The 24,195-nt window shown below is 39.7% G+C and overlaps 1 protein-coding gene across 2 annotated transcripts in view; it reads left to right on the forward strand.

Annotated features, from left to right (window-relative positions):
- The first annotated feature begins 274 nt into the window (after positions 1–274).
- GRIK1 (glutamate ionotropic receptor kainate type subunit 1) overlaps positions 275–24,195 on the forward strand; it is a 244,174-nt gene continuing 220,253 nt past the window's right edge. For both annotated transcript variants that reach the window (XM_039520738.1, XM_039520739.1), the window contains exon 1: positions 275–918. In XM_039520738.1, coding sequence (XP_039376672.1) covers positions 795–918 — 124 coding nt within the window. In that variant the 5' untranslated portion in view covers positions 275–794. The remainder of the gene's footprint in view (positions 919–24,195) is intronic.

The following is a 24,195-nucleotide window of genomic DNA, read 5'->3' on the forward strand; positions in this document are numbered from 1 at the left end:
ACAGTAACGAGGGGAAGGAAAAACAGGTAAAACAGAATAGGTCAAAGTGGTCCAAAAAACCAAAGTATTTTGCAAGGCAGAATTCAGGGGCAGGTGGATGCCAGAAAAGAGATTTTATTTCACTTTGGTGAAATTGACCAGTTTCAAGTTGACAGTGCCGCTTTAATCATATCCAGGAACAGCATCGGTGCCAGCCAATACGGAGATTAGATTTGCTTGTATCATCAGGATGCAAGCGAAGATTCAATCAGCTCTAGAGCAGCAGCATAAAGTACTTCTGTGTGTGTGAGAGTGAGGGAGAGAGGTGGCCGAGATCCCAGTTAATCTGCTGGAGATCAGACTAGTGCTGGAGCCTCTGCAACAACTCCCTTCTCCCCCTCTCTCCCTGCCCTTCCTTTCTTTGCTTTTCTACCTTTGTACTTGACTATAGGACGAATGAGCAAGACACTCCAGCCATTTCGAGCGGCAACTTTCCACCCCCTGGAGCTCAACACAGAACAGAAGCATCGATCCGTAATCTCTGGGAAGACCCTTTTGCAACGTGTGACTAACTGATGGAGGGGGAATGATGGGCTAAGAGAAAGACACAGAGAGAGAGAAGTGTAACGGGACCCGAAAAAGCAGCAACAGCTATTTGTGTCTAAATACCTCAGAGGGAACATACACTTCTAACACTCTGCACAACAAACAAGAAACGCAGAGAGAATGAGGTGGAAATACAGCCTACCTCGGAGCAGCTTGTGAGTGCAAGGAACTGGCAGAGGCTCAGCATGAATTAAAAAGGAGTGAAGAAGATGGAGAGCACCCTTCGCTGTGAGCCCAGGCTCTCTGCTATGGATACCAGCAGGGGACTCTTATTTCTCCTTCTCTACGTTTTAATAGGCATCCCTCAGACTTTCCAGCAAGTGCTAAGGATCGGTAAGTGCCAAGGGGAGGGTGGGGAGAGGGTAAAGAAGGGCTCAGTGTTTCCCTCTTGCTGGTAACTCTGGGGGTGAGGGGTGGTGAGAAATGTGTATGCGGTTTATTGGTTGTATAGATATTAACAGACACATTCGGATTGTACATCAGGACTGTGTACAGTACATTCAAATGACAATATCGCCCTAACTCTCTCCAAATATTATGTGTACGAGAAACAGATCAATTTATTTTACATATGTGCATATCAATTTTCCAACCCTCCCCAATCACATTTAATTCTCACACACACTAATTGACAGGATTTCTGATTATCATGCTGTCACTTAACTACTTAACAAGCATCATTCTTAGGTGACTGGGCACACACTGCTCGGAGCTGAAGGCTGATGGCAGTGCACACGCTGTGGCTTGTGCCCTGCCTTGCTGGTGCATTTGTTTGGAGTGCCCCACGGTGCTTCTCACGCAGTCTCTCTCCTTCTACCTGTCTTTTGCCTTGGATCAGCACTTGCCACCCTCTCCCTCCTCCCTGCCACAGCTTCTGTCATACCAGGAGCTCTCAAATGCCAGTGAGATGCCCCAGAAAGAGGGAGGCGGCTGTGCCCAGAGTACCGGGGGTAGGGGATGGAGGTGAGTTTCACCACTAAAGTTACACTTAGAAAGTCTCAAAGCCTGTCAAGTTTGCTTTCAAATTCAGTTCCTGGTCAGAGGCTTTAATAGGAGGACTAGCTTCCCTACATAGTGTTGTCTGTTAACCTTTGAACTGGTGTTTCCGTTTATAAATCACTTGGAAGACAGATACTCAAGTGCTGTAGAATTAGCTGAAGTCCTAAAAGACTTAAGCCAAAGTGGCTAAAGTGAGGCCCTGTGGGCTGGAAGTTGCCCCCCTCCTCCTACTGACAGCAAGTGTGATCTCTAGCCATAGGGACAAGGAGACAAAACCTACCAAACAACCGTGTAGAACTAACAGGCGTCAGGGTGTTTAAAATGGTAAAATACACAATGACAGAGGATTCAATATGAACATAAAAACAATCAAACGCAACGATTTTTAAGTCTAGTCAGTCATTACAATGCCAAGGAGACATCACAAAATGATTCAGTGACCTTAAAATGCATGCCAAAAAGTAATGAGATTTTCTTGCTCAGAATCAAAGAGTTGAAAGCTAAAACATGCAGAATGTAAATGTTATGGGGTGTGTGTATGTGAGAAAGAGTAGGGAGGGGGAGAGAAATCCTTATCTTCCTCTGCCCCCATGTAACCTTTGCTTGGTGTGAATACACCACAAGCACCGTACATACATGTAGCCCCCAAAACAGGAATTTATTTTTAAATAGAAAACTCTGCACCATGGAAACAAGGCTTAGTTCACAGGAAGCTTCTCTTCCTACAGTGGGTTTCTTGTGTCACTCAAGTCAGCCAGTGAATACAAAGTATCAAAAGAGTTAGGGACTGGCAGAAACTGAGGGGAAAAAATAAAGGCGGAATCCCCCACCTCCATTTCCTTGCACTCTCTCTTTTCTATTTGATATATGCCTAGCATGAAGAGAGGGGAAGGTGCGTGGAACAAGGGACAGACACATTCACAAAAGAATATTCCTGCCCTTAGTCAGCTATCTGAGGGCTTGATTGTGCAAACACTTAACCTGTTTCATACTACTCACATGAATAGTTACACTAAAGTCAAGGGGACTACTCTTACACTTATAGAGAAAAGGAGTTTAATTTTGATAAACTTGAATAAAACAAAAACGGCAAAATACACACACATGACCTCGGGGGTCCAATCTGGCAAAGTGCTGAGCAGTTCCTACAAAACAAACGGGAGTTGAGCGTCATGTCCAAAGAGTGCAACTCTTTGTATTCAATACATACTCCGTTATTTTGTGCACGAGCCAAAAGTGAAATGGACTATTTTCGCTGTATAAACACTAACCATTGTAATGCAATGAAGCTGTGTAATACTGGCATAACAAACTGCAGTGTATGAAGAAAATTTTTGTGCAGAATTTAGAAGAAATAACAATCATCACACTTACATATGCTGGTAAATTCAAGGCATGGTTCTGCAGTCTTCAATGGGAAACAGGCTTGAATAAAGAGAAAGATATTTTAACGTGTTAAATTAATATACTAAACAGCATCATTATGCTTCAGAAGTACATTAACTTGGGCCCTGATCCTGCACATGCTTAATTTCCTTACTTTAAAATCAATAGCAATTGAAGTAAGTAGGACTACTCACAAGCTTAAAGTTAAGTGTATGCTCAAGTGCTTTGCTGGATCAGGGCCACAATGTCCAGCTCCTTGCAAGATCAAGCCCTGGACTGTAAACTCTTTGGAGTAGGGACAATGTTTCCTATGTATTTGTACAATAGCCAGAACAATGGGATCCTAATCCTGACTGGACCCTTGGAATGCAACCACCATATAAATAAATAACAATTAGCCCCTTAGTAAGCTTTAAATCACAGCAACAAGTACACATACAAGTACATGCTATAGAAGAAAAACTATTCTTATATTGTTTTTAAATGCAGATATTTAATTTTATAAAAACGTACATTTTGATTAGTATAGTTAGTCTGCCTATACAGAAATGGCATAATAAATATTAATCCTTCACATCCATATGCCATAACACGTTTCTCTGTAGAATGTATCACTTTTACATGTGACAAATGGAAATGATGTGGATGACTCCTCAATCCCATTTTGAGATAACAAAATACTTTCTAACAGTGAAAAACATGCTACTAAGCCATCATGCTTTCTTATTCACGTTCTAGTTAATGAAGGAAAGGAAGACAGTGGTATAACCATGGTGCAGTATTTTGTATCTAAATGAATACATTGGTGGCTTAATTGCATTTTTCACTGCTGGAGTGCTTTTGGGTTATTTGATTTTGTTGGCTTATATAACAAATTAGTGTACTTTACTGCTTACAATTAATTACTAGAGAAAGGAGCTCATGGAGGAACATGTGACATTTAGAAATTCTAGATATTTCGCACTATCTAGGTAATTACTGATTTTCAAATGTTGCCTAACATTTTGAACAAGAAAAGACAAATAAGGGATTTCAATACAACCAATAAAACTAAATCATTAGCATACAAATAATTTAATAATGACTTTGTCCATAAACAAGAGATTTTGAAAGATAGTACTGCACTCAGTTTCAGATAATTCAGTATTTAGATCCTAGTGTCTTACTGGGCTAGTCCTGTCAGGTACATTTTTAAAAGCTTTTTCTTTTGTGCAAGTTCATACGTCAAAGTCCCAGGCAATAACATCTATATCTACACACATACACTGAACGGAATTATATAAAGGTTAGTTAAACGTAATGAACCCAATACTTCTGATTTAAAAGCAAAGGATTTTTACTTTTTGCACTGTCAACCTAACCTTCATACCCCTTTCAGTCTATCCTATGCTACTTGTATAAAATAAATGAGCATGCCCAATGTAAAGCTCAAATGAGAAAAGGAAGAAATAACAAAATTAAAAAACAAGTATGCACTAACCTGTGTCGGAACAGCTCCCAAAACAGTGAAATCCAAGTCTGAAACAGAATTATTTGTTCATTACGAGTGGACTCACAGCTTTACCATTTCATAGCAATGCTTAATTGATACCATTCATAAATCCAAGTTATAAAAATATCCGTTAATGCTATGTTGAACTATTGCATGACAAATTACAAAAATATATTAATTTAACCCATTTTCCCGATTAAAATTAAACAATGGTTGAGAAAGTTCACAAGTTACTAATATATCAATGAAGTTCATTAAAAAGGAAGTATGTCAATTTTTCAACAAATACTTTAAAAATATATACTTGGCTGAAGAATGGAATTAGTCTCTAAAATTAATACATCTTAAGAAGTAAATGAATAATATTTTAGGTTTCATATGAAACATTTTAGGTGCTGAAACAGATAAATTGCAACTTTCATGTAACTTTTTGTATGGACTATTGTAGTGGAATCATAATTTCTGAAACATAGGGTCAAATCCCACATTAACTTGTTAACTAACTGGGCAAAACACCTATTGATTCAATGAGTAAGAAGAGCAGGTTTTGTTCCATTCTATTTAACTCAGAGAGAGAGAGAGATTTAATCTCGCACATACACACAAATCAACCTAATTTATGAAATACGTTTTAAATAAAAAGTTAAAATTTACAATGTAGATTTGAAAACATCTTCCTTCTGATGTTTATTTTCTTACTTAGTGCCACAGATATAAGGTCTTTCTAATGTGATACTACTTCACCGGCACCATGGAAGGTGTGAAGGGAACTTGGCAAGAGACTAACATCACAAATATGCCCTTATTGTAAATTGCTTGATTAGAGGCTTTGCTTGTAACATCAAGGAGATGAATATAACATTAAGATTATTCAATGGGACTGTGTCTTCCTGTGTATTTTGAAAGTCCCTATCATATTTTTGGGCACTGCTGCAACATAAATATTAAATAATATCTACTACTAGATATCTGCTTTGAGATGGACTTTAGTAACAAAATTACAAAACTTGATAAAGTAGTATAAATTCGTAGGATTGTATTGTACATCTAAACGCAAATCAGACATCCGCTGCTGTCCGGTCATTAGAATCCAGATGCTCAACAGTTCAGCATTTAACCTTACCATAATTCCCTGAAATCTATTGCACCACACTTAACAGCAAACTCTTTGTAACAAATCATTTCTTAAGGATTATTGCTTGAAAACACAAGGCTGAATTATGTGGCAACTAAACCCATGTCCCCCAACTAAAATCGGTGGAGTTCCACAACATGTAAGATAGTGGAACGTTTGGCCTACAAGCTCTGAAGGGATACTGTTAGTTAAAAATATATTTAAAAGATAAATGAGAGACCGTTAAGGAAATCTAACATCTGAGGAACACAGTCCTGCAAACCTTTACTAACACAAATAAAGGCAATGAGGTCCACTGAGATTAATGCATGCACTTACCTCAGTGAAAACACTTGTAATGAGAAAGGTTTGCATGGACCCTAAGTAATTAAAGCTGAAATATGGTAAAGCTCATTGGCCGTTCATTTTTTGTTCTTTATTTACGTTGGACAATGAAAACAGACCAGCCAGTTTTACTCTGATTTCTAGACTTTCATTTTCTGGTTCTTACGTTTTAGAAGAATCTTGCAATATTGGGTTGCAGATGTTGCAGGGGAATATTTAAAAACCCTGTGCCAGAGCTTTCGCTGATGTAAATCAGCATCACTGTATTGAAGTCAATGGAGCTATGCTGATTTAACCAGCTAAAGGTCTGACCCTAAGTATTTAATGTATGAAAACAAGGGAAATCTTTCATAATTCCAGTAATCTGCCACCCTTACTCAGACTGAATAGTACCTGGCAAAAATCAAGCCCTACATTTATTTTTGCCTTAGTTTTAGATCAGTTACTTGGAAATACTGTATTTCTGGAATTCATTGCTAAGGTTGAGCAACGGTGATCACTAAGCACACTAAGTCTATATTTGTGTGATGACTGATATCTCAATAAATATGCTGAATGACTGTGTGTAGTTGCTAGAATTTCATTATGGCTGAAAATGTGTAAACAGCAGCTTGACATTTGAAGAAAATGTAAAGAGGGGAAATGTGTGCCTTTGTTGTAGTAAGAATACACTTAGGCTTTAAATGTCTGCTCCAGCATAAAAGAAATTAGCCACAGAGTAAAGACACAGGATAGTTCTCAAATAGTCTATAGCACTGTGGCATTTAGGCATTTCTGAGCTTGTCAGATTATGCAACAGGCAGCCAACCACTTAGGACCCAATTAACAGCATAAGATTGATGATAAATTGCTCTTGTACTGGAGCAGTGGTCAAAAAAGTCAGCGGAGAACAAGAAAGGGAAGGTGCCGAGAACAGAACTTGGCAACTAAATTACTAGAGGCTACAAATTAATTTGCCTAAATTACACCAAAACTAGAACTTCTCCAGCAGTGTAGAAATTATTAAGGGAAATAAAGTCTGTAGAAGATATGACATGAAGATACTGTTAATCAGACAGATATTGTACCTAGGAATAGAGTTCTATCTGGAGACCTTCTTACTATTACTTTCATTTAGCCGCATTTAGATATCTTTTCCAACATTCATGGAGGGCGTAAGTAAACAATACCACCAAGGAATTTTATCAGCCCCTGAAAAAAATTAACCATATCCTCTTCATTTCTGGCCACATTTCTAATGTGATTTTGTTCTAAACTGTGTGATGATTTCAAACATATGTAGGCCCTGATGCTGCAACAAACTCCATGCAGGCAGACTCATGCACTAGCATGGAGCCCCATTCAAGTCAGGTGAGCTTTAAATGGGTTTATGGGTCTACCAATGTGTATCAGCTTGCAGGCTTTAGAAAAGACCCAGGGTAAACACCCAGTCCCAGTAAAATCAATGGGAGTTTTGCTGAGAGGTGGGAAGGAGGGGCATCAGGATTTCACCCTACATGCTTTGTTTAAACAAAATAATTATACCAACTTGTGGCAGAGAGAAGATTTGCATCCCTAGTTCATGCCAATTATTATCTGGAATGCACAGTGGTAAGGCTATTGCATAAGGAATAACTCATATGAATAAATGTTAGGTTTCTCTGAATGAGCCTTTTATGCTTACAGCCCTTTTAATGTAGTCAATTTTTCCTACTTTCTGCATATATCTCATAACAAACTTACAGTTCCTAATTTCACATAATTAGAGGACATTTGCCTCATCATCAGTCTTTGCTGTTAACTATGAGCTGCTCCATATGGCCCTGTCTTCAGTTAAAATTTTCTATTCACTCAATGAGTACAACCCCACTACTGTTTTTTCATTAGAAACTATTCTGTATATCCTGGTCAGTAATAAAGCTTAAATCTTTCCCCCCCTCCAAGTATTTTAAACAACTGCCTCTAATCTTCTTTTCTCAGAAAGGCTTGATTTGACTGACTGGACCATAGATTGTGCTGCAGTGAAAAAAAAAATCCTATCCAAGAACTGATTAGTTTTACTTCAGAGCTTTGGATCTGTGACCTGCAAGCCCAGTTTGTCCTAGTTTTCTGTTGACTTTAGGTTTTAGATTACAATAATGAATTTATGATTTTGGGAGAGGTTTAAAAAGGGAATGTTGCTATTACCACTCTCTGTGCTGAAGCTAATAAAACTTTACATTCAAAAACTTATTTTTAAAACTATATTATATGCTTTTATTGGATCAAGTCACAATTCACTATTAAAATCACACTCTTCCAATTGTGCACATTTGTCATCAAAATCACAGACTTCTTACCTGCCAACCAATGCACAATTGTTCTCTACAGTATCTTTAAGGCACCTCCTGCACCTAGATATTATATTAGTGTGTCAAAACAGTGAGAAAACCTGAATCACTTATGTACCACTGCAATACAGGCAGGTGAGTTAATAACAGAGTGAGAACCTTAATTCTGAGTTTCCTTCCTTGTTGCTTTACATTAGGATTTAAACATTATTTCTACAAGTTACATGTTTTATGTTCCTTCACATTAAAATTACCCCCGAAATCAAAACAATAGGTATTAAACATTTCTTTACATTGTAATTGTGTCCAAATTCTGCTTTCAGATAGGCACAGGCAAATTCTGTTTACTTCGAGGAGAGCAGCTGTGCATATGTCACAGCGCCTGGGTTCTGAACGTGGAAGTCGCGACCAACCTGTCCTTCCCACATTTATAAATGGGATGGCAGTCCCAGTTAGATCCTGACTAGAGAAAGTGGTGGTCCCTGTCACGGAGTCCCTGGGTGATGCTCTGGAACTGCTCCCCACAAAGCCAGTCAGGACTTTGGGGAGCCTCCTCTCCCTTGGAGCAGACTGTCTTCAGGGCAAGAAGCTCAAATAGCTTCACCTTCCTGGGTCTGACCTTGGAGCATTCAGCATATGCCTCTCCGTGCGCTTCCCACAGTGAGTCTGCTCAGGCGGGGTCCTGGGGAAACCAGAGGGTCCCGCACCCCCACTTCACAGTCAGACATGACACTTAGCCAGCCAATAAAACAGAGGTTTATTAGATGACAGGAACACGGTCTAAAACAGAGCTTGTAGGTACAGAGAACAGGACCTCTCAGCCGGGTCCATACTGGGGCCCAGTGAGCCAGACAACCCTGTCTGTCCTCACTTCCCGTCCCCAGCCAGCTCCAAACTGAAATCCCCTCCAGCCCCTCCTTTCTGGCTTTTGTCTCTTTCCCAGGCCAGGAGGTCACCTGATCTCTTTGTTCACCTTTAGCAATCCCCTTGAAGGGGGGGAAGGGCCCTGGCCATTTGTTGCCAGGAGACAGAGTGTCGGGCATTTATGCATGCTGAAGACTTAAGAAATGCATAGGGGAAACTGAGGAGCCCACACAGTATTCAGAGGAAACATTAAGAACAGTCCCACTTCATCACAGTCCCAAAATGGAACAGATCGAAAAACACTGGAGCAGAATTTGGCCCTAGTTGTATAGATGGGTGTGTGAGAATGTGCATGAAACTCTCAATTCCACTGAATTAAACCTAAATGACAGCAAAATTCCACACATCCATCATGCTCAAGGAGCTGTTCTGATACAAATATTACTATTTATGTTGGGGGCTCTGCTCCTGCTCCCATTCAAATCAGTGTCAAAACTCCCATTGACTTCAATGGTGCACTGTAAAGCCCTTAAAAGCAATGTAACTTTAAGGCCAGCCTTCCATATACAACATACTATTTGGTTTTTGAAACCAAAAACATTTGTTGTCCATTTTTCCAATTTGATTTTCTCCCTTAACACCCCTCCCCCCCACATGACACATTAGCTCAGCTATATTGTGTCCTTTTTCTGATAACTTCTGCAGTGCATGGTTATCTAGCAGTGACTTGGGGCATTTACAGTCTTTTCAGCTGCAACTGATATCTCCTCACTTCATTAATGCTTACTTATCTCATGTCTGAGCTTTGACCCTCATGATCAGGGATAGAGGTACACAGAGGCCAGGAAACAGTCTCGTTGTGGACATCAAAGGGGCAATCAGTATCACTGGTGTTAAAAATTTGTAGGCAGAGAAATCAGCCCAAATTCTTTGCCAGTTTGCACCCTGTGCAGTTGTGTTGACTTCACACCAATGAAGGGTTCCAATAATGTGGGTTAGGAGTAGGTACTAGTAAGATTTCAGCCACTGCAAAGTGAAACACAGAATACCAGGGTAATTTGTCACTGCAGAAATAGGATTGGATTTTTATTCAAAATCGCCACCCACAGGGGCGGCTCCAGACCCCAGCACGCCAAGCGTGTGCTTGGGGCGGCATGCCGCGGGGGGCGCTCTGCCAGTCATCGGGAGGGCGGCAGGCGGCTCCGGTGGACCTCCCGCAGGTGTGCCTGTGGAGGGTGTGCTGTGGCCGCGCGGGACCAGCGCACCCTCCGCAGGCACGCCTGCGGGAGGTCCACCAGAGCCGCGGGACCAGCGACCGGCAGAGCGCCTCCCATGGCATGCTGCCCTGCTTGGGGCAGCGAAATATCTAGAGCCGCCCCTGGCCACCCAGCATCTCCAATGAAAATATTAACAAAATGTTAACTGCAGTGTAATGTGGTGTCACTGCTAAAGGCCTGCATATTGTAAAACAGAAACATTAGGCAGTGAATGGCATAATATGAATCATGATAACCTTAGAAGAAGGTAGGTTCTCTGAAATCCAGGTTTGGTATAAGAGCACAAGGCTCTGTTAAGTAGATAGCCCTGCATACCTTAGGCTCATAACTTGTCGTAAGAAGTAGAAGTCCATGGAATATGGTGATTAAGGAAGAACTGTGATTAATAATAGTAATACCTAGCTCTCATGTAGCACTTTACATCAGTGCATCTCAAAGTGTAGGCGCCAACTCTGTGGTACTCTGGGGCTGGAGCTCCCACAGAAAAAAAATTGTGGGTGCTCAGCACCCACTGGCGGCTCCACCAATCAGCTCCTCCTGCCCACTGGCAACCCCACCGATCAACTTCTCCCCCTCCCTCCCAGCACCTTCTGCCTGCCATGGATCAGCTGTTCAGCGATGTGCAGGAGGCCCTGGGGGTACGGAACAGAACAAGGGCAGGGCGTGCTCAGGAAAGCTGGCAGAACAGGGCGGGAAGAGTCGGTGCAGGGGTGGGGCCTTGGGGGAAGGAGTGGACTGGGCATAAGGTCTGGAGCGGAGAGGGTTCGAGCACCCCCGGGGAAATGAGGAAATCGGCACTTATGTCTCAAAGCATTTTACAAAGGAAGTATCATTATCCCCATTTTAGAGATGGGGATAGTGAGTTACACAGCGGTAAAGTGACTTGCCCGAGGTCATTCAGCAGGCCAGCGACATTGCTGAGAATAGAAGTCATGTCTCCAGGTCCGAATCCAGCGCTCTATCCACTATGTCACAACTCTGACATTACGGAGCCTGGGGAGGTGGTGAGCCAATATACTTTCAAGATGAAGTAAAAAAAAAATGAAGCAAAAGTAATTTTTTTATCCCCAACCACCCTCCACTACACTGAGGGCTTCAAGCCAAATCGGTCATTTCTATAAAAGTTATGAATGGAAATCTCAGATTTGATGGAACATGGAAAGTAGTTTACATGAAGTAGTCACTTTATATTTGTGGAAGTGCAAATTAATCTGTATTCTTCTGGAAGGATCCCAAGAGATACATCTCAAGACATTCTTCATTTGAGTATGTCATGCCAAGAAACTTCATAGTAGCAGGCCATGGGGAGCAGGCAAGGATGCTGCAGCAACCGTGTAACCTCTGTATAACTCTATTTGATGTTGATGTCAAATAGGAGCTTATTTAAAAGATAGGTCAGCTTTTTTTTAAAGATCACAGTACTATCCTCTAGATTGACAACCATGGTCAGGTTGACCCAGGAATGAAAACATATTATGAACAAATTTAGACCTCTTACATGTACAGCATGTTAGCACTTTCTTTAAAAAAAAAAAGTTTGCAGCAATAAACCACTGGGGAATTCTTCTCTGTAATCTAAACGGGGGCAGGGGAAAAGGTATATAATTATATTGTATGAATAAATAGTTTTGCTTTTTTGCTGGAGAATTCTAGCCTTCATTTTGGAAGACTTCAGATAAGCATAACAAATTATATATATAAAAAAAACCCAAACAAAATAATCTTGGATAGCTGATTAGAACTCAGGTACAGAATATCTAACATGTGACACATGAAAGGAACACTAAATGACTAAATCACAACTGCACTATTTTCTCTTGCTATTGTGATGCACAGTGTTTAAAAATCAGTGATCATGCTAAGCAGGCTTACTTTGTTCATACAATTCTGTAACACCACATTACTCATTTTAATATTAAATGGCCCCGAAACACACACCCACACTTTATATTACACAGACAAAACTATATTAAAAGAATGTGCTCACTAAGGCAGAAATGTCCTATGGAAAAAGTAGTATGTGATCATGTAATTAAAGACTGTATCATAAAGCAAATGCACTAGGGGGCTGAATTAAGGTTGCAGATGCAACCTTAACTCTGGCACTTCATAACTGTTGAGTGCTTGACTTTCCAAACATAACATTATTTAATGCAGAAGGTTTTATATGTAATTTTCTAGGTTTTTAAAAAAGCAAATTGAAAAAACCCAGAAATCCCATCATAGGGCATCATGTTGACACCTAGATGGATCATCAGCAAGGTTGGAACCATTAGGTCCACTGCATAGACCTTTGCCACTTGAGTTGTTAGCAATAGTAGGTTGTCATCCCCTATGTGGGCTAACCTGGGGGAAGGGAGTGATATTTTGCCAGTGGATTTCATAGATATTTGCTGACAGTAGAGGAATGATGAAACCCAGGAAACTTGAGTTCCATTACAGGTTCTGAAAAGGAGTGTCTCTAGTGGTCACAGACCCTTCTGCCTCCCTTCCACAGCTTGATGTCCTGATTTTGGGGTCTTTTTCTTATATAGGCTTCTATTACTCCCCCACCCCCGTCCTGATTTTTCACATTTGCTGTCTGGTCATCCTAGGGCCCACGTAATGCTCTCCACAGCTGTTAAACTCCCTGGTACAGGAGTGATCAAATAAGCAGCACACTGCAAAGGAGAGGTTGTTGGGGCCGGGGGGGGAAGGGAGTTTTAAGAAGGGAGCATTGGATTTATGACTATGCTGGAAGATTTGAAACAGGCTAGAGTAGCAACTGAAGAGAGGCTGAATTGCGGTCCTCTGACTGGCTATGAGTTGGGAATGGTGGTGGTTAATGCCACCCCTTCCCTTCACCTCACACATAGTGCCCCATGTGAAGCCCAGTGACACTGGCTTTGAGCAGGAATGTGAATTACACTCTTTTACTCATCTGACTAAGGCCCTGGGCTGAGATTTTCCTAGGAGCCAAAGGGAGTTAGTAACCCAAATCCCAATAGAGTTCAGTGCAAGTTGCACACCTAAATGCCTCAGACTCATTTGCAAATCCCATGTTTGGCTCCTCTGCTCCACTCTCTCTTCTACTCTGAACATGGAGTTGTTCAACTCAACCTATCTACGCTGACTGGCACCCGACTCAAACCCTCAGGCAAGCCCACTTCTCACAACTTCCCTTTAAAATGATGTAAAAGCAGCAAAGATGCATCTGACAAAGTGGGTATTCACCCACAAAAGCTTATGCTCCAATATGTCTGTTAGTCTATAAGGTGCCACAGGACTCTGCTGCTTTTACAGATCCAGACTAACATGGCTACACCTCTGATACTTTAAAATGATGTCTTTCTTCTCACTATCTCTGCTCCAATAGCTGGTTTTCATTCTTCCATAGCTGCTTCCTTTTTCCTGTGCCAAACAACCCAAAAAAACACATCAGTGGGGCAATGCAGCTAACATTAAATGTGAGCTGATGCCTTTCCAACCATAGCTATCTTTAAAATGTCCATTTCAAGTCCAAATTGTTTACTTATCTGCTACACACATATGTTAAGGGAAGTTAAGGCTCTGTTGCTCAAGAACTGCTTCAGCTATTTCATATTACATCTTCTAGCTTTATCTGGTGCTGTAAATTATACAGCTGCTCCATTGAACTGACTGAAGATTATATTTTTGAATATAGTTCCTAAAGAATGCAGATTTTTCACTTTGAAATGAACAATCTGTCCTGCCCAAACACTTCTGCCTAATTTAAGGTGCTAGATTACTCATGTGGGGCCATGACCGGCTGCCATTGATCCATGCACTGTCATCAGTGGGAGCTCCATACACAGAATGAAAGTGTGACATGCCCTAGCATCTATGTGCAGAAACAACTCCAATGAAAGAATATCAGCACAGATCTCCTGTATACATTGCATTATTACTAAATTATGCTGTTCCTATACGCAAACATACATTAAAAATGATTGCCATGCCATTTAAGAAGTGAAACGTTGGTGTGTTGCTATTCTACACAAACATTACACACACACACACACACACACAAAAATATACATTGGAGATCATTTCACACACATATTAACTAGTGGCTGAAATTTGGTTCTAATTCCCCATGCCATGTTTACAAAAAGAGATTCCGAGAAAAGGTGTGACTAAAGTACAAACCCCATACAAGAAAATTCTGACATAAGCTTAACTATGGTCTTGCTACTGCAAGACCATTATTGAAGCTAAGCCTAGCACACTGTTTTGACTGCTTGTCTTATGCCTTTTTTAGCACTGTCTTATGCCATGGCAACCCCCCACTTCTAGTGGGTGGCAGCCCCCCCCCCCATGTCTCTCAGCAGCAGCAGGCCCAGCCTCTCTCTCCATGGCAGCAGTCTCTCCGTCAGCCAGGAGAAGCAAGGGGAGCAGCAGTCCCTCACCCCCCAACCAGCAGGCCTGGCTGGACCACGGTCACCCTGGTTGCTGGAGGAAGTGTGGTTGCTGAGGAGTGTGTCAGCACCACCGTGCTGTCATCACACACACCTGGCCGGTGCTGGTCATGGTTGGTGTGGCTGTGGTGGTGGTGGGGGGCTGTCGGGGTGCTGGTGTGTGGCCCACTGAGATGGATGGGCATTGCACACTCTCAGTTCATCCCACATTTCTGCTGCAGACTCAGCATCATTGCATCAGCTCAGTTTGACTCACATTTCTCACATTTAAAAAAACAAACAAAAAAAAAAAAAAAAAAAAAAAAAAAAAAAAAAAAAAAAAAAAAACCCAAAAAAAAAAAAAAAAAAAAAAACACAACATTCCTGAGCTGGGGGCCTGCCATTAATTCCTCCCCCCAGCAGCCATCACAGGAAAGGAGCAGCCCTCCCAGCATGCATATGGCACTCCTCCTCCATCACCATGGCCATGGCAGGGGCTGCAGCTGCCTTCATGCCATGGCAGGAAGGAGTGGCAGGGGCGAGCCAGGAGAATTGCAGGAGGCTGCCAGAAGGCAGAAGCAAGGAAGCCACAGAGCCTGCCAGAGCTGCAGTGACAGAGATACCCTACCAGACTTACCTGACTGGACAACACCCTATTCAACAACTCTGCACACTACACACCACCTCCATAAAATCGGGATACTGAAGGCCTGATTCTCCACCTTACACTATCTGAAAAAATACACACCTGTGTGACTAAAATGACATTTTCACAAATGTAAAACTTCAGTAACAAAAAAGAGAGCAGGCCAACAGGGAGAATTATTCCCTATTTCATCATCATTTCATCATTCTTTCATTGAAATTTCTGCTGAACTGACTGGACACTGACTGAAGAGCAACTGACAGAAGCAGAACAAGTTGAATAATGTTTCTAAGTTGAATTCTTTGAATGTGGATTGAATTTTGAATTTGAAATGCTTAATTGGGGGACTAACTGGGAGCTGAGCTTTTTTGAAAATCTGGGGAGCTTGAAAATCTGGCCCATGGACAATAAAAAACAATTGTTTAGATAGCTCAAAAACATTGTTTAGAAAGCTTTTTTTTTTTTGTGATGATATGTACAGAATAAATGGATGGAATGAATGCAATGCATTGTTTTTTGGGTTTTTTCCTTGGGATGGCCCATGATGGATGCACAAAGTGCCCCCCCCCATACTGATAACCTACATATATCTCTCTATCTTTCTCTCTATCTCTCAATCTCTATCTCATTCTTTTCTATCTTCACATTTAAAGCTTTTTAAAAACAAAAGAAAAGGGTGAAGAAAGCATGAGAAGAAACATGAAAAGATTAATAATGAAATGAAACTGAAATAATGCACTCACTGCAATGTAGTTCTGTTCTTGTAAAAATGTTGTTTTTATGTGAATTTTCTATTACTTACTACTTTATTGTTACTGTTCAGTTTTCAGGCGTTTTTTTAAATTTTTTATTTTTTTAGAAATTTTTCCAGTTTTTCTTTTTTTATTAGAGATTCTTTTGGGGAGAGAAAAAGAAAAGGAAAAAAAAAAGAATAATTGTTTATTACATTCTAAAATATTTAATATGAAGTCATTATTTGAGGTCATTTCATTTCCTAAAAAAGTCAATATAAAAAATCATCAATAGCCCCTGTTTTCCTCCCCTATTTTTTTTTCTACAAAGTATACAAGTAATCAAAGAAAATCATCAAAATTTTTTTTTTTTTTGACTTTATTTATTTACTATTTTGCTCTACTTCTTCTTCTGTTCTGCACTCAAAATACATTATTTTATTTTATTTTTTTTTTGCTTTTTTTTGTACCCCATCTTTCTTGTTTTGTCATCTCATCTGATCTCAATCCTCCCAATCTTCCTTGGGTTCTTCACAACAAACTCAACATATAACTAACTATACTTGATTTATAAATTAAAGCCAAAAAACATTCATTTTCATTGTGTCATCATCCCCCCACCCAAACAAAAAAACAATCTCTAGACAAAAAAAGAAAAGAAAAAAAAGTAAATATTTTTTTTTAAAAATGACTTTGGATTTTTTTTTTTAGTTTTTATGACAGTTCTGTTCTGAGGATTTCTCTCTCTCTTTTTTTTTTTTAATTGTTGTTTGTAATGGAAGATGAGCTGATGCACGTGATCATGCTGCCCATACACATTTGCAGAGCAAAAGGGAGGATTTTTTTTAGCCAGAGCAGTGGCATTCTCTAGAGGAATATTTATTTTGGGCTAATGTTTTTACAGAGAATTTCAATCCATTTTGTGAGCAAAGAGGCCCTAGGGTTGCTACAAAGTTGAAGACAGACTCTTCTATAGTACCAGAAGATCATAGTAATGATCCCTAGTGACTAGACACATCAAATTCTGTGATCATTAAAGCCCTACTTAATTCACGATATTGTAGAAACTGTGGATCCCACAATATTATGCTTCCACCACAATTTTGACAGCGGGAGCCCTGCTGTGCACGGGGCTGACAGTGGAAGCCCCAATCGCCCCGGTAGCTGTCAATGCAACCCCCCCACTGTTAGCCCTGGGCTCCTGCTGTCAGCCTCGGGCAACCACCAGCGGGACCCCCCACTGTCAGTCCCATGCAAAGTGGGGTTCCCACTGTCAGCTTTACCAAATTACCACAAACAATAAAAGTCCATTATTACTTTTCCTTGATTTTCCACATCTTGTCCACAACTCAGCCGCAATTATTTGACAATCATCCCACGATTCAAGTAGGGCTTTAGTGATCATGTATTGGCCAAACCCTGCAGTTCCTATTCATTGACATCACTGGAGACATATATGGGATGAATTTGGCCCTTTGGTTTTGCTAATGCTAGAATTCCTTGCTTTTGTGGTTTTGAGATAGATATTTACAGTGAGAGTACTGTTTTTATTGCAATCAGTAAAGAATGAACCCATGAAGACTGATGACATTTCATGTTGAAATACCGTATGTATTTAAAATAACATCTGTTCATTGTAAATTTGGCCCATCATTGTAAGAGCACAGAAGAAGGTCTAATGAAAAGTGCTCATGCAAAGTTGCTGCTTTTTTATATCGTTGCATCTCAGTTGAGCTAGGCCATACTGTAAAATTAATGAGCAACAAAATTTACATTTAAAAAAATATCCAACATGTTTTTAAGTTGCCAAACTGTAAAATATCCATAACCACAACTGTCTGTTTCTGTTCTGCACTCCTGGACGTTAAAAAGAGCCAAAATGTAAAAAAGATGACTCTCAGTCTTGCATGCCATGAAGCTCCCTAAAAACAGAGGCTTATATTTGACTCATTGACAGGTTTTAAGTGCAGAAATGCTGGCAAGCACTTCCATACTACATCATATCTAAAATTGCTTTTGTCATTTTGGGCATGGGCTAGCTTGGAGATAAACGGGCTCATCAGCATGGAAAGATTTAGAACCCGATTCTGCTCCACTGAAGTCAAATGGAAATTTGTCATTGACTTCATTGGGAGCACATTCAGTCCAATAAACAGCATGCAGCTACTTAAAGCGCATTACATTCTTTACTACCTACAACATTCAAAACCAAATCAAACCTGCCTAACTTATAAACAATGCAATAATAAAATAAGACGCAGGTCTTATGTTCGTTATCAGTAATTTAAGAGAGCACTACCAGCCAGTCACAATTTGGGCATATCCGTCATTACCAGAAAGGATGGCAAGATACCTTCTGAGCACTGAAAAAAAGGGAAAACAGAATCATCATGTACTTAACTCTTGCCCTTTAACCTCTAGCATGCATCCCCAGTAAGGTTGTTCTGGCACTAGACTTCACTAGCTATTCACAGCATGTATAACTGCAGGAATCATTCTTTGAAATGAGGTTTTGAGTCATTTGTGTAAGGTCTCACAGTAAGTGAGTATAGAACCAGAACTTCTGATTCTCCATCTTTCTCTTTTCCCTCAGGAAAAGTCATGCCAAAGCTGTTCTAATGCTGTCAAAGCAGCCATGTACGTATTGCCTCACATATCAGAACACTTGCAATGGTGAACACCCATCTCTGAAAATCTGTCCCTTAAGCCTCTCTGTGGCCACATGATCCATCCTCCATCTATAAATTAGGAAAAATATTTAATCATCTCACAGGCATGTTGTGAAAATGAATTAACCATTGTAAAAGTGCTTTGAGATCTTTGGATAATAAGGGCTATAGGAATAGAAAAGGCCAGATCCACTGCTGGTGTAATCTGGCACAGCCCTGTTAACTTCAATGGAACGATGCAGATTTACACCAGCGGAGGATCTGGCCAGTGTATTATTCTGACTGAAGACAACAGCCAGTTAATTTACTACCATTCATCCAAATCATTAAAGACCATTAAAATTCTGGATTTGTTAGCTGGAGGAAATTAATGAGGAAAGCCTCCTCCTAGCTCTCCCTTTCTCAGGCTGCTGATTTTCTAAAAATATAATGGGGGTTGCTAAGTTGTTTTTTTTTTTTTTTTTTAAAAACAGGCTATATGCATAAAAACACTGCCATAAATTCCCTGGTTTATAATAAGAACAGATGTTGACAGATTCAAATCACTTCAGCTACTGATGCTGCTGCAAACAGACTTTCATAATAAAAAGGATGGGATTTCTCCCTCCACCCACAAATTCTAAAAATAGCATTATTGTATACTTATGTACGCATTACTAATGCTATCATGCAAAATAGCAGCACAGGCCGGTAATGATATAGGAAGAATATCTTGTTAGGAAAGATCTTCTTTTTCCTCCTTTTGTGGGGCTTAGCACTGACCCTTAGATTCAGCAAGGGAATACCATAAATTAAGTTAAATATAATACAGTTAAATGTCATTTTAAATTCTTCTTATCCTGTTGTGACTGGCATAAACCTATAACATTTTCAATAGGATGATTCATGAAAGATATAAAAGAATCAATAGGGATAAAAATAGGGAATGTAATAACACTGTCTATCTTATCATAACTTTGCTTTTATTATATTGAATAACATGAAAAGGAGATAGCGTTTAAACATATTCTGTCATGATACCTTTAAAGTGTAAAATGAAAGTCAAACAAAAGGAATCCAAATAAGGCAAGCTTTTGGGATACCACACTACCTTGCACCAGTATACAGAACTCCTGCTGCCATCAATGGATGCATAGCTTGCCAAATATATATGACCCCAGATTTCTGTGGGACTGAACTGCCAGCTTCTGCGCAGGTGTAGGAGAATTGTGTGCCAGCTTTTTATCCTAGTTGTGGCATTTAGATTGTGTGCCTGCTAAATCCACTATTCATTGGAGAGATACAGACAACCTGAAAACTTTCTGCTCTTTGAACTGAAAGCCAAAGAGGAGATCATTCTTTGCAAGGACGTGTATATTAAAAGGTTAAAATTATCTACTGTGGCCATAACTAAGATCTTTTGTTAGCTGCAAGTGCTGTGGGTCCTGATTATACAGGACTTAGGCTACTGCATGTTTGAACATGAAATGGGATAGGAGTTCAGTCCATCACTTCCCTGCCTCATATGGGGACGGGATTGCAATGGAGGCAGTATCCTCAGCACCAATTCTGGAGTAAGCACCTCTGGCTGACATACTGGAGTGGCGCTGATGGGCTACAGCACGAAATGCCCTCAGCCCTGCTGAAATGGGAATGCGTGTGAAATATGGGGACTTTGAGAATGGTATATATTGGAGGAGGTGGAGAAAGTATAAGAGAAAAAAAATTGGAGGGAGCCATAGAAGAAGAATGGAAGTAAAGAGATGGAGACGTTCAGATATATTTCTCCATCTTAATGATGACTTTTTAAAAACGTAACTACATTGTTGATCTTTAAATACAGATAGCTACTATGAGCCAGATCATGAGCTGATGTAAATCTGCACAGCTTCTCTGACTTCATAGAACTACTCTGACTTACTCCAGCAGAAGATCTGGTCCCCTACGTTTTGTTTTATTAAGTATGGAAAACCTACAAAATTAATTGAATCTGCTAGATCCCTTTTGCTGGATAAACTGATCCTGAATTTATTCTGTGAAATACTGGAATTTACTGTAAAAAAAAATCAAGGTGCAAAGAGAGAAAAGATCAATGCAAAAAGGGACTGGAGAATTTTAGTTTATGAAAGTCAATGTGTCTGATGTGACAATGAATATGTCTGTCTATCCATAAGCTGGCTTGATTAGAGGTAGACAAAATGCAAGGTTCTCCCCAATGCTCAGTGAAGATGTGTAATCAAAATCGAACTGTAGCTGCCCTCACAGTACAGCACCTGCTTTCTGGAGAGATTGGATCTGAAGAGATATATGTTTCTTGTGGGGCAAGAGAGGATTAAGACTTCATGCTAGTTCTCTTCTAGTCATTTCACACTGTGTCATCAATATCTTTCTACCTGTCCAGCCTAGGAGAGAGTGCAATCAGGACACAGGCAAATATCAATGGAAAAAAGCTTTGATACCAATTTCTGGAATGTTAGGTCCATTGCTGTAACAGTTTTTGCTCTATTTTACAGGCAAATGTTCTAAGATTTCAAGCAGCACAGGAAGTTTTGAAGCAAAATGGTATATTATTATAAAATAGTGTAATCTGTATCTTGCACTCCTATTTCAAAATGTACCATGTCATATTGCTGATAATAAGCAAAGCCCAAAAATCAAAGAAGCCCATTTTCACCCTACTATTAATGAGATTCCTTTGAATATTCCACATTTATCTTCATAAACATCCAGCTTTTGAATCTGAAAAAAGAATGGAAGGAAAAACAGAAAGAATTGTAAGGGAGACTGTGTGATTAATTATAAGGCTTGGAAGGATTAGATTTTTAACTGTAAATGTTGGTAAACATTGATTTCATTGTACACACACAAACTGGTGAAAAATATTTCCACTAATAATACTCAAAATTTACAGATAGGCAAAGTAGAAAAAATGCTGCTTGAGAAGTTAAGAGTTTTATTTATTTTATAAACTTTGTATATTTTGAGACATAGATGTTGACAATTTGTGTTTTAATGGTTACAAAGCTTTCGCTTTCTGAAATCGACACATGCTATCATTAAATAATTATTGTCTGACTTGCTCTGTTGTCTGACACCCCACATAATTTTGTGCAACTGTGAAAATTTAACTAGATAAAAAAAGAAAAAAATGCTTATAAAGAAACATTATCCATTGAAATTATAAAAAATAAAAACTGAATTTTGCCAAGTCTGTCTACTATTTAAAGCTAGGAGTCAGGACGTGTGTGTATTTTTCTCAGCACTGCTCTGACTCTGTGAACTTGAAGTTAGTCATCTTGAAAATGGGCATAACAACGCTTACCCACCTCACCAATGTTGTAAGGCTTAATGAAGTAATATTTGCAAAGTACTTTGATCTTGTTAGATTGGTCGGTGCTATACATTACGTAGTCATTAGCTGTGGTGCTGTATAATTGCAAAGCATTTTATCATTGAAGGTTCCTGATACTTTTTTGTCTTTTTTGAGGGAGAGGGGGTTGCGGGGACTCCCATCCTCAGTGTCTCAAGAATTCTTGCCCTTGCCCATTTCACATCTCACTCACACTCTCAAAACTCTCCTTGTCATAATGTTCATTCTTTTGGGGCTGGATGGTGTACCTGAAGCAAGCAGCCTTGCCCTACAAAGCTGATCATTGTGAGATGATTCAGTGAGAAGGGTTCTGCCACAGGAGCTCTTTGCTACAGTCTTCCCATCCCCTGTCATTGTTCTTACTGGTACACAAAGAGGATAAAGAGAGAGAAATGGGATAAAAGAGTAAAAATGTAATGCTCCTCCTGCCCCCATCTAGATAAGAGTGAATTGGCAGGTTGATGTTAATCTGTGAACTGTATTTATGCATGTTTTCTGTCCATGCTGAAGTTCTTTTCACTACGCAATATGTTTAACTGCTTACAGAATTCACTGAGAAAACTGTAATGAAAGTCAAAAATATATTTCCCACATCTTGGTATATTAATGCATGCCCTAAGCTGTGTACAGTGTTTGAACTGTGAACTCAAACTGCAGGTCACGCTAGCATGTTGATAAAGCTATTGAAACAACATTTCATAAGAGAGTGTATTAGCAGCTAATAGGGGATTTATCATTGATCTTTCACTATAGTTTGCTTTTGAATTTAGTTCAGATTGTAAGATGGACAATAGTTCTGACAGGAAAAAAAAGACCAAGTAAAAGAAAGGCAGCAGGTTTCCTTTTTATAAGTTTAAAAATTCAAACAACTGGCAGTGACATAACAAATGACAGCACTGACTGCTACTGACAGTCTGTTACTTTTGCAGTCACCTTCTAGAGCTTTATTATTTAGCACCAGCTAGCACAGTTGGCCCCAATGGAAAAGACAGGTTGCTTCGGATGACAGGATCTTTACAATGGGCAATCACGATGGCCATTAGTGTTTATCCACTGCAATAAGTGTATAAATCACAGCAAATGGCTTTCCCTTGGAGTCAGGATCCGTTGTTTTATTCCTTCCCAGGAGCAACTATTTATCCACCAAATCATCAGAGTGCCAGACATGCTTTATGCCTAGTCCAGTGAGCCGTTACGTCTCACAGCTGAATTTCTGCAGACCACTGATAATATTTGTATTCCACACAGAGAACTGAGATACAATAGTCTCTGTGTTTAAAAAATAATTCTTTCTTACTGTCTATGAGCTGGTGGTTAGGATTATGATTGATCACTTATCAATGGATATGAATTGAAGGTTTTTAATATTTGCTGATCCACCTGTTGTGCATCATTTTGGTGAGGGAAAGGGAAAGGGAAAGGGAGATATTATATAGTTAGGATTAGGGGCTATATAGTAGCCTTGATCCTTGCATGAAACTTCCACTGATGTTGGTGGGAATTCAGATACAAACTAAAAATAATTAGTCTCGTAGAAGCAAATCCACAGATGGAGTTTTGCCTCAAGAGTCACGGCAGGTATTACCGTGTAACTGGGGGCTCCACAAAAAGTGAAGTAAGGGAGTCATTAACATCATTTACACTTCATTGGCACATAGGAATTGCCAATGGATTGGTCCAGTGGCCCACTAAGTCCAGTCTCCTATTCTGATAATGGCCAGGATCAGAAGCTTCACAGGAATGTGCAAGAAACACCAAAGAAGTTAATTATGTAAAGACTACTTATATGGGAAGTTAGTTCCTAACCTCTTATCAGCTACTGATTAGCTTATCCCTGAAGCATGAGGGGTTGTAGCCCTTAGAATATATTTATTCTTATCCAATGTAATTTTAGATGTTCTCAATATCTATATAAATGTTTCTTTCTTTTTTCAATCACGGCAATGAGTTCCACAGGTTAATTATCCCTTGTATTAAACAGTATTTGCTTACATAAGTTTCAAGTTTGGTTCCTTTCAATTTCACTGAATAT

This window comes from Mauremys reevesii, linkage group 1, assembly GCF_016161935.1.
Source record: "Mauremys reevesii isolate NIE-2019 linkage group 1, ASM1616193v1, whole genome shotgun sequence".
NCBI lineage: Eukaryota > Metazoa > Chordata > Testudines > Geoemydidae > Mauremys > Mauremys reevesii.